This window comes from Pongo pygmaeus, chromosome 18, assembly GCF_028885625.2.
Source record: "Pongo pygmaeus isolate AG05252 chromosome 18, NHGRI_mPonPyg2-v2.0_pri, whole genome shotgun sequence".
In the NCBI taxonomy this organism is placed as follows: domain Eukaryota; kingdom Metazoa; phylum Chordata; class Mammalia; order Primates; family Hominidae; genus Pongo; species Pongo pygmaeus.
The window spans coordinates 44382667-44400361 of NC_072391.2; the positions used below are offsets into that span (position 1 = coordinate 44382667).

The 17695-nt window shown below is 38.0% G+C and overlaps 1 protein-coding gene across 1 annotated transcript in view; it reads right to left on the minus strand.

The window, feature by feature from the left end:
• ITFG1 (integrin alpha FG-GAP repeat containing 1) overlaps window positions 1-17695 on the minus strand; it is a 300100-nt gene that overhangs the window by 197719 nt on the left and 84686 nt on the right. The window contains exons 7-8 of the mRNA XM_054452904.2: window positions 17119-17183; window positions 7040-7121 (exon numbers count right to left, since the gene is read on the minus strand). Of these exons, the coding sequence (XP_054308879.2) occupies window positions 7040-7121; window positions 17119-17183 (147 nt within the window). The remainder of the gene's footprint in view (window positions 1-7039; window positions 7122-17118; window positions 17184-17695) is intronic.

The window sequence follows — 17695 nt, forward strand, 5'->3', positions numbered from 1 at the left end:
AATTGAATATTTTTCATTTAATTAAATAATTCATTTAATATTATTCATTAGTATTTATAATGTGACTGGCACTGCTATAGGCTTGAGAGATATAATGGTGTACAAAATACACCAATGGAGTTCTGGTGAGGGCACATGAGCAGAATGAATACCGTGTCAGCAATAGTCTGCAATGGAGAAAAATAAAGCAGGAAAGCAGGGCAGAAGTGCTGGGGGTAGGGTTTACAGTTTTAAATAGAGTGGTCAGGGAAGGCCGCCAGGAGAGGGTGATGTGGCAAAACCAGAAGGTGGTATGGGGGTGAGTCATGAGGAATATCACGCAGAGGGATAAGCAAGGGCAAAGGCCTCAGGAGGGACAATTTGCAGAACACCAAGGAGGCAATGTGACTGGAGCACAGGTGCATTTATAATGTTAGAAACAAAGGCAGGATGCTTTGGACATGTGCTCCTTCATTTATCCATTATCTGTCTTCTAAATGGCAGTTAAACAAGGACATGGTAATATCCAACTCTGTGTCTCTCCAGAGCTTGTATCTCCCATTTGTATTTCATTTTGTCTTCTAATAGACATCTCAAACTTAACATGTCTCAAACAGAACTATCAATTAACAGAACTCCAGACTTCCTCTTCCTACTCCTTTCCTACCTCATCAAATGGCGCTGATTTGTTCAAACCAAAAATCTAGAAATCAATCTTCTTTTTCTCTTCCCCTCAACATCTAATCCATCAGCATTTCCTGTCAACTTTGTCTCCAATAAGTCCTAAATAAGACTACTTCTATCCATTTCCTGGTGGCTTCCCTGGTCCAAGTCACCATAGCTTTTCCCTCTTAACTAGTCTCCTTGAAGTTTCCAGTTACATTTAGAATAAAATCCAAACTCCTTGTTACCTTTGTCCACAAAGCACTACAAGACCTGGCCAAGTGCCAGCCTTCTTTTTGTTCCTTGAACATCAAGCTTATTTTTGCCTTAGAATCTTCACTTATGTGTTCCGTCTGTATGGAGCATTTTCCCCAAAAACCTTCTACAACTTCACTCAAGTCTCAGATCAGATGTAACCTCCAACGAGCTACTTAAAATAGCCCTTCTCATTTCCTATTATAGCCTTTCGTTTAATTCCCTCAGAGCTCTTACCACTTTCTAATAATTCCTTATTAATTTAATTGTTTTTGTCTTTCTTCCCTCAACAGAATTTAAACTTCATGAGAACAGGGTTTTTGTATGCCTGAGGCTTGGCTATATGCCAAGCATATAATACACAGCCAGTCCAAATAGTAGGAACTCTAAAACGATTTTTTGAATTCATTAACCAACGCCTTGTACACAATAGAAATATTTCATTATAAAACAGACAGGAAACTAAATGGAAGAAAAACGAATTGCTCCACAATTTTAAAGAATAAACAGACTGAACTATTTGACTGAATCCTATGTACCATACAATTCGAAGAATATCAAAGTATTATAATGCAGCACTTACATCTAATTTGCCCATATTATACATATTAATGTACTCTATATTTGTATTTACTTGATAATTTCTGACTGCCAATGACAGTGATATGGTACATTAGTACACTTAAGAGAGAATATCTGCAACTTCAAACATTTTTCTGTTTTATTGATTTTTGACTAGTGTTCAATGTCCCTTTTTAATGAAAAAGGGGCTACTTAACAAAAGAGCAGCCAATTTTCAACTATAAGATACAAACAAACAAGTGTGCCATTAATGTAAGACTGTGGACCAAAAGCCAATCTTAAATGATTTACATAAGACCAAGTACAGAAAGCATAGCACCCAGAACTTTCTGCTTTCTAGCTTCTTTTATAATATAATCATCACCTGTTTATTTGAAGGCATTTGATTTTTAAAATTCTTTTGTGAGAGAGAATATGAACATTCAATTACCAATTAGCATTCAGACTAAATATAAAATTTACATTTCCACACACGGCTCATCTGATTTACTTTCCAGATCAAACATGAACAAGAAACAATTTTAATTTGTCAGATGGTTACTGAATACACCTAGCCATAAAACAAAGGGAGCATAATTGTTATAAATGCTTTGAAATCAGCTCCATGATGGTTTAGAATTAACATCTGAATCTTTACCAAATATTATAAGGCTTCACAAAACAACTTTAATGTGGGGTGTCCCTGCCTTTCTCCTTTACTTTACTAAATGTCATTGATTACTAGGTACTGGGTGTACGCAATTGAATCATATTTGGGGTTAACCATCAATGACACTATCTTTAAGTTGTTCAAGATTTTCTAGTATGTTTATAACTTTCACAAATGACAGTTTCCATTTGCATTAGTTCCTTTATTTTTTATAGGATTTTTTAGATCTGACTGAAAATTCCAAGGCCCAATTCATCATGCCCAGTATTCTCCCTTTACTTGAAGAAAGTGTGATCTCCTTCTGAAGATGTGATACACAGCAGTTAGCATGAGATCTGTATAATTTATAAATAAATTTATATGACATTTACAATAATTCAATCTATAAAAAATGCTGACATTCTGTATAAGGTTTCTGTTTTCCCTTCAGTTTTATAGGTTTATTGATTTCCACTACATCTAGTATTACATACAAAATTGATACCCATTTTCTCTAATTTCTATTGACTTTTTTTCTATATAATTTAATAAGAGATAACACCTTATTTATAGGAATTCTAGAATTTGATATGCAGAGCCTACGTAGAAAGAGATTCAAGATTAAAATCCAGTTTAAAGGATGATATAGTAGGGCAAGACAGAAAACATGTCTTCTAGAAGATACACCTTCCTTGATTATTTCTTAGCTATGAGAGACATTTATGGGTTGCAGATGTTCCAAATATGAGACCAGGGCCCAGAACCTCATCTGACTCTTACCAGTAGCAGCAAGTATTTATTGGGTAATTTCTATGACTCAGGGACTGCTCTAAGAATTCTGCAAATGATAACTTTTGGGCCACTAATACCCTGCTAAAATGAAAATCCAAAGCTCTTTTCTTGGTTTTCTTTTGCATTATATTTTAGTATCTGCCGATGGTTTCTGACCACCTTTTAGCACCCATTTTTCTCCCTCCTTAGCCCTCTGTCAATCTCCATTTTACACCTTCTTGTTTGGAGGGCTCATCATCTCAGTCTTGACCTCTTCCCTCTTAAAGGGCTCTCACACCTGCCTTGGCTTTTTCCCTCATCTTAGGTCTGCTAAATGTGATGGCTTTGTTGTCTTTACAGCACGATTAATGTGATAACTTTAAAGTGTCTCAGTACCCAATCCAGCTCTCTCTCCTGATTTACCTATCTTTGTGAATAGTATCGCCCTTCTTTAGGTAATTCAGAATCAATTTTTTACTTTTTACTCTCTCTATGTCAAACCAGTCAGCGAATTTACTGATTCCCTCCACATACTGATGTAGTTCAGCTCTGGCTCTCACCACCTCATGCCCTGACCTGTCTCCTGAGTGGTTTCCACCTTTAGAAAATACTGCATTTTAAGACTGTTTAAATCTGCCTCTCTTTTAACATCAAAATCTCAGGCACCTCAGAGGTTCTAATAATCTTCCTCTGAACTCCTACTGCATGCTCAAGAAGCATTACATTATGCATATCCCACCAGACCAGAAGATTTTGTTCAACTTTACTTTCTGAAGTTAATAAAAAAAAGTATTATTAACAAAGAGATGTTCGAAATTGTTCTACTATTTCCCATCACTTCTACAGAATAAAATCAACATTTGTTCATCTGTTATTCATTTGGTAATCCAATGGGTTCCCAGGCCATTTATTATGCTTCTATATTTTTACAGAAACTGTCGATTCAACCCAAAGTGGTTTATTCACTAGTCACTAACCAAACCATTTTTATATCTCCACATATTTTTAGCCAAAGTCCAGTACAAAATCTCACCACTTCCATGAGGCTTTTGTACCCTTTCTCAGCTTAGGATAATCTATGTTTCCACAAGACTTATTAGCACTTTTTCCATGGCATTAATTTCATAATCAACAATGAAATGCAGTTTGGTTTGTCTTATATTGTGGCAGTTACTTGCTGCTTTACTCTTGTATTTTTTTTTAACATATTCATATTCTGTCTTTCCAACTGGACTATAAATTTCTTTCTTTCTTTTTTATTTATTTATTTTTTGAGAGGGGGTCTCACTCTGTCCACCTAGGTTGGAGTGCAGTGGCACGATCCCTGTTCACTGCAACCTCTGCCTCCCAGGCTCAAGTGATCCTCCCACATCAGTCTCCTGAGTAGCCTGGACCATAGGCTTGTGCCACCATGTCCAGCTAATTTTTTTGTATTTTTGGTAGAGATGAGGTTTCATCATGTTGCCCAGGCTGGTCTCAAACTCCTGAGCTCAAGTGATCCTCCTGCCTCAGCCTCCCAAAGTGTTGGCATTACAGGTGTGAACCATTGCAGCAGGCTATAAAATTCCTAAAGAAAAGGATGTTACCTTTAAAATCAGTTTTCTTACATAGTATTCAGCACAATATTTAAAGCATAATAGAAGTTTAATTTTTTTCAGAGGTCTAACTTTTGCATTTTATTTGGTATTAAAGACCCTGTGAAACTACACAACCTCTTCTTTCATTCTTTAAAAAAATTTTTTTTTAGAGATGAGGTCTCACTTGTGTTGCCTAGGCTAGAGTGCAGTGGCTTGACCACAGCTCACTGCAGCCTTGACCTCCTGTGCGCAAGCAATTCTCCTACCTCAGCCCCAAGCAGCTGAGACTACAGGTAAAAACCACCACACCCAGCCATACACGACCTTTTCTAAATGAGTCGTTCATGCCACTCAGAAAATAGTATCAATTTTACAAGAACTCAAAAGTTCTATGATAAAAATAACACTTTTTTTACTGGGCAGTAAGTATATACTTTGGTTTATTTCTTGCCGTTGTTGACTACTACTTCTCTATAATTTACTTTTTCGCTATTAAATTAACATATTATTCTAGCCACATAACAAAATTTGGAAAATAGGGAATAAGATAATCTATTTTCCTACTTTAACAAAACCATTATTACCCTTTGGCTCTGTTCCTTTCTAGTCTTCTCTTTTTTTTTTGGACAAGTGAGCTGGGAGCCATTTAAACACTTCTCTTTGGTATAGACTTCTTGTCACTTACATCATTTATTTAAGCATGTGCACTCTTTATCAACTGAATGGTAAATTTCTGGAATCATGCTGACTTCCTGACTGTCAGTCACTTCTCTTGTTTGGGTTCAAAGGAAGTAGGTGGAAAGGAAGATGGAGGGCTGGATGCAATTCACAAACATACTCAAATGTACACTTTTCACAGGAAAAATGCGTATTTTTGATATGTTAATATTCATATTTTTGGACCCAGCAGTCTTTTTTGCCAATATTCAACTAAAAATACATGAACTTTTAAAAAGCCAATGTGTGATATTTATTAAAAGTGTACTATTTAAAAAGTTTACTGATGAACTACCCAAAGCTATTAAAAACAGGGAGCAATAGTTATGTTTCTTAATTTGACTGTATCTTATAATCTGCACATCTTAAAAACACTAACATGCAAATGTTTATGTTTAGCAAAATCGTAAAAAATCCTCAAAGTAAAGCTACTAATAATTTTGTTAAAAGTAAGGCATTTTATGATATAAAACACATGATCATAAAAGATATAACTTTAATTTGGAGTTTTTAACCACGGCTTAAGGGAGTCAAAGAGATCTCTGTACTTCCTGAGAATTATATAGTACATATACACTTTTTTCCTAAACAGAGACTTGCAGATAGAGCTGTTATTAATCTAGCTAATCAAATTAGCCAGCAAATTCCAAAAAATAACGTCAAGTGTTCTATCACTTGACTATTGGCATGAAAAACTGTAAAGGCAACAGAAATTTACTTAAAGTTAACATAATATTCAATATAACTAAAATACAGGACAACATAGAGATTCATGTTAAAATTTCCATGATATGACATTATCAAACCTCTGGGTTTAGCTGTGTCAGGATACATCCATATGACACTGAACAGTGACTTGATTTAGTCAGCTGCATACAGAGCAGCAGAGGCAACAAGAACAAAAAACAGGTAAGTCCAATGAATAGACTCAAACTACAATTTGAGATGAGGTTCCACTATGTTGCCCAGGATGGACTTAAACTACTGAGCTCAAACAGTCCTACCAAGTAGCTCGGGCTACAGGCGAGAGCCACTGTACCCAGCTCAAACTCTAACTTCTTGTGCTCTTGCTATAAGCCTGTTACTGTGCTTTATTTACATTGTGCTATTCATAATAGCCTTTAGAGGTGGATATTACTGTCATTCCCATTTTATATATGAGGAAGCTGAGGTATCTGAACATGGTGATGTCTCATCTACATTTTGAGGAAAGCCTATTGTGGTTTATTGGCATAATGAAGGATCAGTGGGATGGGAACGAGCACTGAACAGCTTTTAGGTGGGGCAGACCACTTTCCCATCTAACACAACTACTCTGACAAATGATAAAAAGAGCCACATATGCTTTGGAAGTTCCTGACCAATGTGAACTTGATTGTGCAGAATCTTATGGAAAACAGAAATTCATATGTCCTCTTTTGGGTAATTCATAATAGACATTACTCTGCTTTAAAATTAAGTTGTAAATAAAAACGCCTTTTAGTGTTGGTTTTAAGAGGTCAGATTAACTCCTTCACTTCTATTTGTTCCATATGTTGGATATACATGAAGAATTTACGGTAATTAATACCTAATACCTGGTATTCTCTAGAAAAAGTCTCAGTAGATTTTCTTGTTTTGCATATTACTTCTGCAAACAGTATCAAACTATTTTTTAAACACATCATAAATTTCTCCTTATTTCATTAAGGAATTGACATGTCACGTACAATACTATTATGGAATAGGCATCTTTTGAAGCTATAATAGCTCTGAAGACCCTGGAGTTATTTCCTGCTATGGGGAATTAATATAAATAGATCAGAAAGAGGGAGAGAATTGGAAAGGCAAAAGCCTTTTTTTTTTTTTTTTTTTTACCAAATCTTACCAAAGTCTGCAAATGCTGACTGTCCAACCACCATCATATTTTGAGGTTTTTCCAATATAGTACTGACAGAGAAGTTTCCATCCTGTTAAATGAAGAAAACTTTGAATTAGACCATCTTAATCTGCTCATTTGTTAAGTGTAAAACAAAGCATTCTAACTGAACTGGGAAAATAAATAACTTCAGTATTTTGTTGTATTGCACAAAAATTATTCCAATCTCCTGTTTCACTTTTATTTTGAAGCAAAGGAAACTCCTGTGAGTTGAGGAAGAAAATATGAATCTGGTATGCTTTCCTTGCTGTCGATTCTGGCATCTTTTACCAAATCATCACCATAATTTCAGAGAGTAATAATTTCAAGTACTGTGGAAGGCTTTGGAAATATAAAGAATTATAAAACTAGTTCCTACCCTCAAAGAGCTTACAGTTCAGTTGGGAGATAGAATATAAGTCAGAAAAATAGGATTTCTGATGGTAACACATAATTAGTATAAGTACAAAGACATGTTTTGCAGATTTTAAGGGAAGAAGATTCTGTTGGGAACAATTAAGAAAAGATATTGAAATGAGAGGAGAATTTCATTGATCCTTAAAGGACCAATCCATCAACTCAAGTTTATGTATCAATGAGAAGGGAAGCAAAGGATTACAACAGCAGCCACGTGCTGACTGAGAAGCAGAGGTGCCTAAGCTAAACAGAAAAGGAGAGCTTATCAGTGATCCTTTGTTTCACTCACTCTTTCCAAACAAAAACAGCACACATCTGATTACCAAAAAGGATACGCATTTCTTTAAATTATTGCCTTTCCTTTCTATAATTTTAGATTATTACACAAGAAAAAGAAATCAAAACAATGAATTTGAAATTCTGAGCTCTCAGATTTGTACAGAGTTCTTATCACTGACCTCTCTATTTTCTGTTTGAGATACTGACTCTGATTCCTACATACTGTATAAAGGATATCTGTATACTTTAAAATGAGTTTTTCCTTCTTTGCTGCTTTAAGGATACTGTAGATCTGTCTGAGTGAATAAACGAGCACTGGTTTTCTCCCTTATGCTCTCACACAAGAATCAACAGACATAAGACTTCTGTGACTAAACGTGGGGGACCTCTCCTCACCATAAACAAGCAATCATTTCTGCAGTGGATACCACCTGGCTGTCCTCTAATTCCACAGGTTGAGGGCTCAGTCCCTCAAATTACCCTAGACACCAGTCTGAAGTTTGGACCTCCAGTATTTCTGCCCGACCAGCTTCAAGTTGGGACTCACACCACCCCCTCTTTGGATTCACAGCTGGAGTGGCTTGCAGAACTCTGGGAAACATGTTTACTGAGTTATTATAGAGGATATTACAAAGGATACAGATGAAGAGATGAGTAGGGCAAGGTACGGAAGGGTCACAGAGCTTCCATGCCCTCTCTGGGCACTCCGCCCTCCAGGAACTTCCACCTGTTCAGCTATCATGAAGCTCTCAGAACCTAGTTCTTTTAGGTTTTTATGATGGCTTCATTATGTAGGCATGATTGGTTAAACCGCTGGCCATTGGTGATTACTTTAACCTTCAGACTCTCCCCCATTCCTGGAGGTTGTGGGGAAGGGCTAAAAGTCCCAATCCTCTAATCATGTCTTGGTCATTCTGGTGACCAGCCACATTCTGAAGTTATTTTGGGGTTGCCATCCACCAATCAACTCATTAGCATACAAAAAGACATCCCTTTGGAGATTCTAGGTCTTTCAGAAGTTCTATGTTAGGAAATGGGGACTAACGTCAAATTTGTATTTCATAATATCACAATCTGCAATTTGGTTTCTTAAGAAATCACTGTTGATCTTTACAGAGAAATGCACTGCTATAACGAAAGCACAAAACCCAAATGCTTGAGGACCATGAGTAAGGAAATAAGATTTTTCATGTGACAAGCAATGTTCCAACCACTTTAACACTCCATTGTCCCTGTGCAGAAACATGTTTCCCCTCCCATTATTAAAGCATCTGATGTATTTTTCAATGATTTTCTATAGACATCTTATTTATTAAGGGTATTAAGCCTTAGGCTTTCCCTCCAGTCTTACCTAGAACCTGAAATTGCACTAGAGATGTGTCAAAATTGCCAAATCCCTAGCTGAAGTGTCAAGTGCTTTTACATTTTAGAAAGATCACAGCATTGGCCTGGCGTGGTGGCTCACGCCTGTAATCCCAGCACTTTGGGAGGCCAAGGCAGGTGGATCACAAGGTCAGGAGATCAAGACCATCCTGGCTAACACAGTGAAACCCCGTCTCTACTAAAAATACAAAAAATTAGCCGGGCATGTTGGTGGGTATCATGTAGTCTCAGATACTCAGGAGGCTGAGGCAGAAGAATGGTGTGAACCCACGAGGCGGAGCTTGCAGTAAGCCGAGATCGCACCACTGCACTCCAGCCTGGGTGACAGAGCGAGACTCCGTCTCAAAAAAAAAAAAAAAAAAGATCACAGCATTGTCTGGGCATGGTGGCTCACACCTGCAATCCCAGCACTTTGGAAGGCCGAGGCAGGCAGATCACTTGAGGTTAGGAGATCGAGACCAGCCTGGCTAAGATGATTAAACCCCATCTCTACTAAAAATACAAAGAAAATTAGCTGGGTATGGTAGTGCACAGCTGTAATCCCAGCTACTAGGGAGGCTGAGGCAGGAGAATCACATGAACCTGGGAGGTGGAGCGAGCAAGTGAGCCAAGACTGAGTCACTGTACTCCAGCCTGGGTGACAGAGCAAGACTCCATCTCAAAAAAAAAAAAAAAAATCACAGCATTCAGCATTGTGTAGAGTGGATAGAATGTTTCATGAATGAATGGAAAAATCTCTCTTAAAATGTATCAGCCTTCTATGAGATAAAGCTGAATATCAACTCAATATACTAACTGAAGTGAACAAATTACCCCACTGAAGGTCTATGAATTTTGGTAAATATATCTAGAAATATATAGATATAACCTCATGATTTGTCTCCATCAAGAAATATTGAAGTAACAGCCTTCCATGTCTTCTAAGATGCCACTTTCACACTGAGCATCAATACAAGAGCAATGCCCACTTCCAATTGCTGGAGGAAAAGAATACATTCTGGCCATAGTGAGAGTAAGCAGAACACATTATACATGTGACAGAGTTGGGGGAAAAGACAACACTTTATTAGACAACTTTTCCATTATTATCATCACTTGTTCTTTGCTTAGCAGTATAAACATATATAACTTCATTTCCATTCAGATTACTTACATATTTAATATGTAATGAAATGATTTAATAAACTGCGTCATCAATATATTTTATCTCAATAGATAATACATTTTAAAGTGCAGCATAACGACACTCATTTTCAAAGATGAAGCTGCTTGGTAGCTATTAATGAGGGAGGAGAAACATGATCAATACTGTTTTTCATTTTGAACATATTCTGGGAGAACAGTCTGGTGCAAAGAACACTAGAATTGGAGTAAGGTGAGGTGAGTTCCAGTCCTTTTTCATTGAAAAGTTACGTCACTTTGGGACAGCCACTCACTGTTCTAGGCTTCAGTTCTTCAGTTGTTAGAAGGGATTAAATGTACTGTCTACTTGCAGGGTTCTGGAGAGGTCAAATGGAATGAAAGATAACAGTGTTCTGCAAAATGCAATGTATCAGGCACCTATATGGTACTGTCATAATAGCAGTCCCGTGCTTATGATCTGCAAGTACTTTTTTCACAGGATGCCATTTGGTACTCATTTACTCCACGGTCTGACTCTCTTTTTTACTTTTGGATTGGAATCTCCACCTATTTGTATAATTATGTTCTTTAGTATGAGAGTAATTTTGCTATGAAACAAACAATACTACTTTTTTTAACACTGTACAATTTTTTAAAAACTGATAAATAATAATTATACATACTCATGGGGCACACAGTGATGTTGTGATACTTGTAATGTATAGTGATTGGATCAGGGTTTTTAGCATATCCATCATCTCAAACATTTATCATTTCTTCCTATTCAGAATATTCAATATCCTCCTTCTTTTTTTTTTTTTTTTGAGATGGAGTCTTGCTGTGTCGCCCAGGCTGGAGCGCAGTGGTGCGATCTTGGCTCACTGCAACTCCACTTCCCGGTTCACGCCATTCTCCTGCTTCAGCCTCCTGAGTAGCTGGGACTACATACACTTGCCACCACTCCCAGCTAATTTTTTTGTGTTTTTAGTAGGGACGGGGTTTCACCGTGTTAGCCAGGATGGTCTTAATCTCCTGACCTCGTGATCCGCCCACCTTGGCCTCCCACAGTGCTGGGATTACAGGCGTTAGCTACCGCGCCTGGCCTTAATATCCTCCTTCTAATAGCGGCAGGAGGCAGACAAATTCCTAGGCAGATAGGGATGGGTCCCTGGTGAAACCCGACCTTCAAACCGAAGAAAAACTAAAGCCTGAAACCAAGCAGCCAGTTCCGGGTAAAGTCCCCGACCAGAGTGAGAACTTCCTCGATGCCTCTTAGACAATAAAATGGTGCTTTTCCCAGACAGCCATGGACCAATCCACATGCACTCCCTCATTCTGAGCCCATAAAAACCCCAGACTCAGCCACACGTGGTGATTCCCTGCTTTCAGGTAGGGGCTGCCCACTTCAGGTCCCCTGTCCACTGAGAGCTATTCTGTTGCTTAATAAAACTCTTCTCCACCTTGCTAAATCTCTGGTTGTCCACTGTAACACCCCCTTTAGGGCCCTGCAGTTGCTGGTGTCTCCAAGTTTTTAGGTGCCACTGTGCTCCTGTTGTCCAAACTCTGGTGCCTAAGTCAGAAGCTGCTTGTAGTATGCCTGGTTGAGCCTCACCCTTGCATGGAGTTGGTGCCTGGAGCAGCTGCCCTGCACTCGCTTGCTTATACACCCCTCATCACGCAGTGCCTGGCTTGCCCACAGTGGGTGTGAGATTAGGACTGGTAGCACGAGCCAAACACAGCCTGCCGGGTCGAGAGGGCAGAGCCAGCCCAGTGGTTGTAAGTGAAACTTGAGCAGAGGCCCCACCAGTGGTAGAGGTCTCTAGCTGGTGAAGTGGCACTGAAAAAATCCTGTGTCAATTTTAGCTATCTGAAACTATATATTATTGTTAACCGCAGTCATCCTGTCAACTGCAGTGCTATGGAACACTAGAAATTATTCCTAGTTAGCTGCAATTTTGGATCCTTTGACTGCAGCATTTTTTACTGTGATGTTCTTACCAATCTGTCCTGTTTCCCTGCAATCCAAAATTCAACGAACTCACTAGGGGCTCTGTTGCAGTCATCTCTTTACCTTTTCTTTTCTGAGTTGGTTTTTGGAATTATTGTGTACTAATTTCAATGACTTAAGGGTAGAAGGTTTAGAAACAGATTTCTTAGCTCAACTCTCAGTTCCACTGTTTGCTAGTCATGAGGCAGGAATAAGTTAGTCCTTCTCTAAGCATTCCTTGACTTATTAAAAAATGTATTTTTACAAGGATTTTGTGAGGATTAAGGAGATAATCCATATAAAATGCTCAGTATAGTGCCTAGCACACAGCATGCATTTAATATTAGTAATAGTAGTAGGAACACTAGTAGTAATGCTGTTACTACTGCTACCACAACTACCAAAACCACTGAAGCAGTTAACCCACACCTGTTGACAAGGAGACTTTCTGCCATTTTCTACTTGAATTCCAACCAAATGTGTCATGTGGTAGCAAGTAGCCTTTCATGGATGACTACCAATGCTTTGGCTTTCATGTTTAATATTTAATGTTAAAACTGCCATATTTATAAAGCTAAAAACTGACCATGAAGCAGTATGTAATGACAACTGCATGCCCCTATCTTTATTTATGTAAAGCAGTGGTTCTCAACTGAGGCAATTTTAGTCCCCTGAGAACATCTGGCAATGTCTGCAGACATTTTTGATTGTCACAACTGGGAGGTGGTTACTATGAACTAGTGAGAACAGGTCAGGGACACTGCTGAACAACTGACAATGAACAAGACAGTTCTTCACAGAAAGAATTATCTGGCTCAAAATGGTGACGTGTAAGGCTGAAAAATTCTGACAAAAGGGTGTCCAAGGATCTGGTTTTGCCATTCTTTTTTTTTTTTTTTTTTTTTTTGAGACGGAGTCTCACTCTTTCACCCAGGCTGGAGTACAGTGGTGTGATCTTGGCTCACTGCAAGCTCCGCCTCCCGGGTTCATGCCATTCTCCTGCCTCAGCCCCCCAGCAGCTGGGACTACAGGCGCCCGCCACCACACCCGGTTAATTTTTTGCATTTTTAGTAGAGACAGGGTTTCACCATGTTAGCCAGGATGGTCTCTGGTTTTGCCATTCTTCACTCTTCCTCCACGACACTTACCTACTTTCTTCCTTGAGTTCTGTTCCTACATTTCTAACCACTTCCTTGACATGTCTCTGTTTTTTTGCTTTTTTAAAAAAAATTTTAATATAGAGATGAGGTCTTGCTCTGTCGCTCAGGCTGGAGTGCAGTGGTGCAATCATAGCTCACCACAGCCTCAAACTCTTCGGCTCAAGCAATCCTCCTGCCTCAGCCTCCTGAGTAGTTGGGAGACATATCTCTACTCTAAAATAATTTTTTTCCTGCCCAAAATTAGTTACTTCTTTTGTCTTTTCTATTTCTCTCTTTTTTTATTTTTATTTTTTATTTTTTTGAGATGGAGTCTTGCTCTGTTTCCCAGGCTGGAGTGCAGTGGCATGATCTCACTGCAACCTCTGCCTCCCGGGTTCAAGCGATTCTTCTGCCTCAGCCTCCCAAGTAGCTGGGACTACAGGCATGTGCCACCACACCTAGCTAATTTTTGTATTTTTAGTAGAGATGGGGTTTCACCAGCTGGCCAGCCTGGTCTTAAACTCCCAGCCTCCAATGATCTGCCTGCCTCAGCCTCCCAAAGTACTGGGATTACAGGTGTGAGCTACTGTGCCTGGCCTCTATTTCTCTTATTGCTCACCAGAAGAAAACACAAGTAAGCACTGTGTTAATGGTCATCCTATATTCTCATATCTAACCCTTCTCGTCTATTTCCAACACTTCTTTCTTTAATCATTCATCTCTTTCCCAGGTTATTATACATTCCTCCTAAATTTACTATAAACTTTAATCTCCCTACCTCCAGATGTTGCATGCTAACCTATCTGATATACAGTGGCCAATTTAATTGTAATAATGAAGGTTCTATTCATCTCACTCTCAGTCCTAAAACAATAGATTCTCAGTAGATTTTTAAGAGATCAAATTACTTAGTTTGGAGATCAAAGCTCTTGCTGATCTTGTATAAACCGATTTTTCTAGTCTTACATTTCAATATCTCTTTTATGTTCTGGCCTAAATCAGCCACTTTATACCATCTGGATGTGTCCTGTGTCTCCCGTGCAATTCCTTGCCTGCCTTTTCCTCTTTCTTTCTCACTTCCAAATCACTAAAATCCTTTAATTCATACTAGCCATGTTGAATACTACATCTTTTTTTTTCTTTTTTTTCCTTTTGAGAAGTTTTGCTCTTGTCGCCCAGGCTGGAGTGCAGTGGTGCAATCTCGGCTCACTGCAACCTCCACCTCCTGGGATCAAGTGATTCTCTTGCCTCAGCCTCTGAATAGCTGGGACTACAGGCGTGCACCACTATACCTGGCTAATTTTGTATTTTTAGTAGAGACGGGGTTTCACCATGTTGGCAAGGCTGGTCTTGAACTCCTGACCTCAGGTGATCTAGCCGCCTCAGCCTCCCAAAGTGATGGGATTACAGGTGTGAGCCACCACTCCTGGCCTAAATACCACATCTTTCTTGAGGCCTTCACTGATAATTCTGGAACCTGACAGAAGCAACTGCTCTTTGAATTCCTGTAGCATAATGTATATCTCATCATACCAGCCAGCATCATCCATACTCACATCCCAGCTCCTAGCCTACAAGCCCTATTCACTTCTGTATCTGCCAGAGCACTACCATGGGGCTGTACATGCAACTGATACGTAAGAAGATTTGTTGAGCTTTCATTCTTCTACTGACTAATGTGGTTTTATAGGTTTTGAGGTTTCTTTGGCAAATTAGTAAGTGACTGTAAAGTCTCTGTCCAATCTCTAATTGAAAATGATCATTCATTTTATGAAAACCAAACTTTACCTATCCTAGTTAATTCTGAATCTACTAATGATTAACTATTGTTACTGTGGAAACTGAGAAAGATTATCTCCTTGGCCAAACTTTGGTTAGGCTCCTCCGAGAACTCTGCTTAACTTATCCCAACCACTACCCTGCCCAAGTAATTTCCCTTCCACTGATCCCCATCCAATGATGCTCACTGGTTATAACACCCTGATTTTCCTTGTATTTGGAAGTGAGTCCAATCTCTTCCCACTACTGCAAAACCCCACTGTGGAGCACTCTCGAAGAAAATCTGCCTTATCATCTTTAACAAGAGTTTAAAAATACTTTTTTCTTTAAAAGTTACTGATCCAGCCACTTTATAAGAAGAAAAACCCTTAGTTCCCATTTTCTAACAGTGAATTTATTAGTTTTCTTTAAAGAAAACAATACCAAAAGACCCAGTCAAAATCTATTTTATTCATCAAGAATCTTCTCCTATTGAGTTGCTTCACTCCATTAAGCTTAAATCAGCCTAGACTGAAAGAACCTCAGATACTTAAGGGTGTTTCATTATGTTCTATAGATATTCTACTTATTTATAATGAGGCTTCTCCCGACCCTCAGATACAAGTTAATCAAATACACCTCTCATTTTCTAATACTACAAGATTCACTTGTGGTAGCAATGAAAGGCCACCTGCAAACAAACTTCCCCCAGCAGCGGGGACTTAATGTATGGCAGTCATAAAAATATAGCAACCATATTTCTATTATCAGAAAAACAAATATAACTACTTTTTAAAAAAAGTAGTACATTAAATAAGTCTTTTTTGATTTAGACGTCTTACTTCCCCTTGCCCCATTTAAAAAAAAAAAAAAAGAATCAAATTGCTGAGCTTAGAAGTAGTTGGAAGCTCTGATTTCATCTAAACAAAGCAACCCCCCATCGTAGTTTCCTTCCATGACAAGATCTGAGTCATGACCAGCATCACTTACCGTATTATGAGGGATGGCCGATAATGAGTCTGAGTCTCTTTCCATAAGTTTGTGCTTTACATTTCAAAAATCTGCTTATTTTTTATCAGCATTTTAATAAAATTTATAAAAGGTTATGGGTTTAATTTGGATTGAATAAAATACAATCAGGAGTTGCAGATGGGAAATCAACAGACCTAAAATTAAAATTCGATAAATGCCTACTGCATGTCAGGCATGTTACACAAACTGTTTCATTTGATCTTCATAAAGATCCTGTGAAGCAGAGGCTCTTACGCCCATTTTCTGTGTGTGGAAAGTGGGGTTCGATACTTGGCCAATACTTCACGAATGTCACTGTGATGGCCAGTTTTGTCTGGTCTCAGCTCCTGTCTTCTACTATGTAGCCTGAAATTTAACTTTAAAATTTCAGGTGGTTTATTCTTCATTAATTAATCCATCATATAACTCACATCCAGCTAAAAGTAAAACAAAATCATGACATTGGTTTGGGAATCTTCTACTTACAATTAAAAAAAAAAACCCTATTGGGAAAGATTTCTTAATCCTAGTCAACCTGGCAGTAAGTTTGGTGTTTGTTGTCTTATTCCTTTATATAAGCCTAAAGGCAAAGGGGAAAAATTAGTCTTTTAAAAATAGTTTTTTTCATAAACCATCATGCTGACAAATTAAATGACAGTAACTCTCTCAACAGCTGACAGCATAGTAGGGGTCCTGTTAACATGCACATTAGGGCAGCCTGATTGGTTTAATTGGCAGTCATGCCTAAAAACCTGAAGAGTAACTGATGCTGAATGAATCACTTCCTTCAGCAATATTCAGTAGTTTGAATGCAGCAATGCAACCAAAGGCTCTTAAAGTTTTCTATTTATTGTTGAAATCAACCAAGTGATTATTTTCATTTTATTTTCTAAAATTGTGTGCTTTTACTGAAAGCCACCATTTTAAAATGCTTCAAGGAAAAGATTTCTTACCAAATTTTCCCATATCTCAAACTGGAAGGTACTAGTGGTGGCATTCAATGTCGTCAGGAATAAATCTAGAAGGAAAAATAATAAAAACGTAAAGTTTTGTAGTCTTACTGATGTGTACATTTAAAAACAGAAAAAAAATGCAATACATTAAAAGAATTAATACAATTCTACTTAAACATATTTTAAATTATATTTTAACAAGTTTCATCCCATCAAAAAAAGAGCAGATGACCCTGCATTAAAGGAAATGTATTTAACGAGGATATTTGGTATTAGTCCTTCAAGAACATTCCTTATTTCCAAGAATAGTTATGTGTCGCACTTTTTCTAAATCATGTGCCTTTTAATCTTTTTTATTCCAAAGTGTACTATATTTTTTAAAACAGATATTCTGATCGCAATCACATTTGCTTTCTCACCCTGAAAGCAAGCTACACTTACCTATATATCATAGTTTTCAGCATTATTTTAAATAACAGTATTTCACCACCCAAAAGTTTTTGCACTCATGTTAAATGAACAATAAATTATGTTTCAAATTTTCAGTAATAGAATTGTCTTCATAAATTCCAGCTAA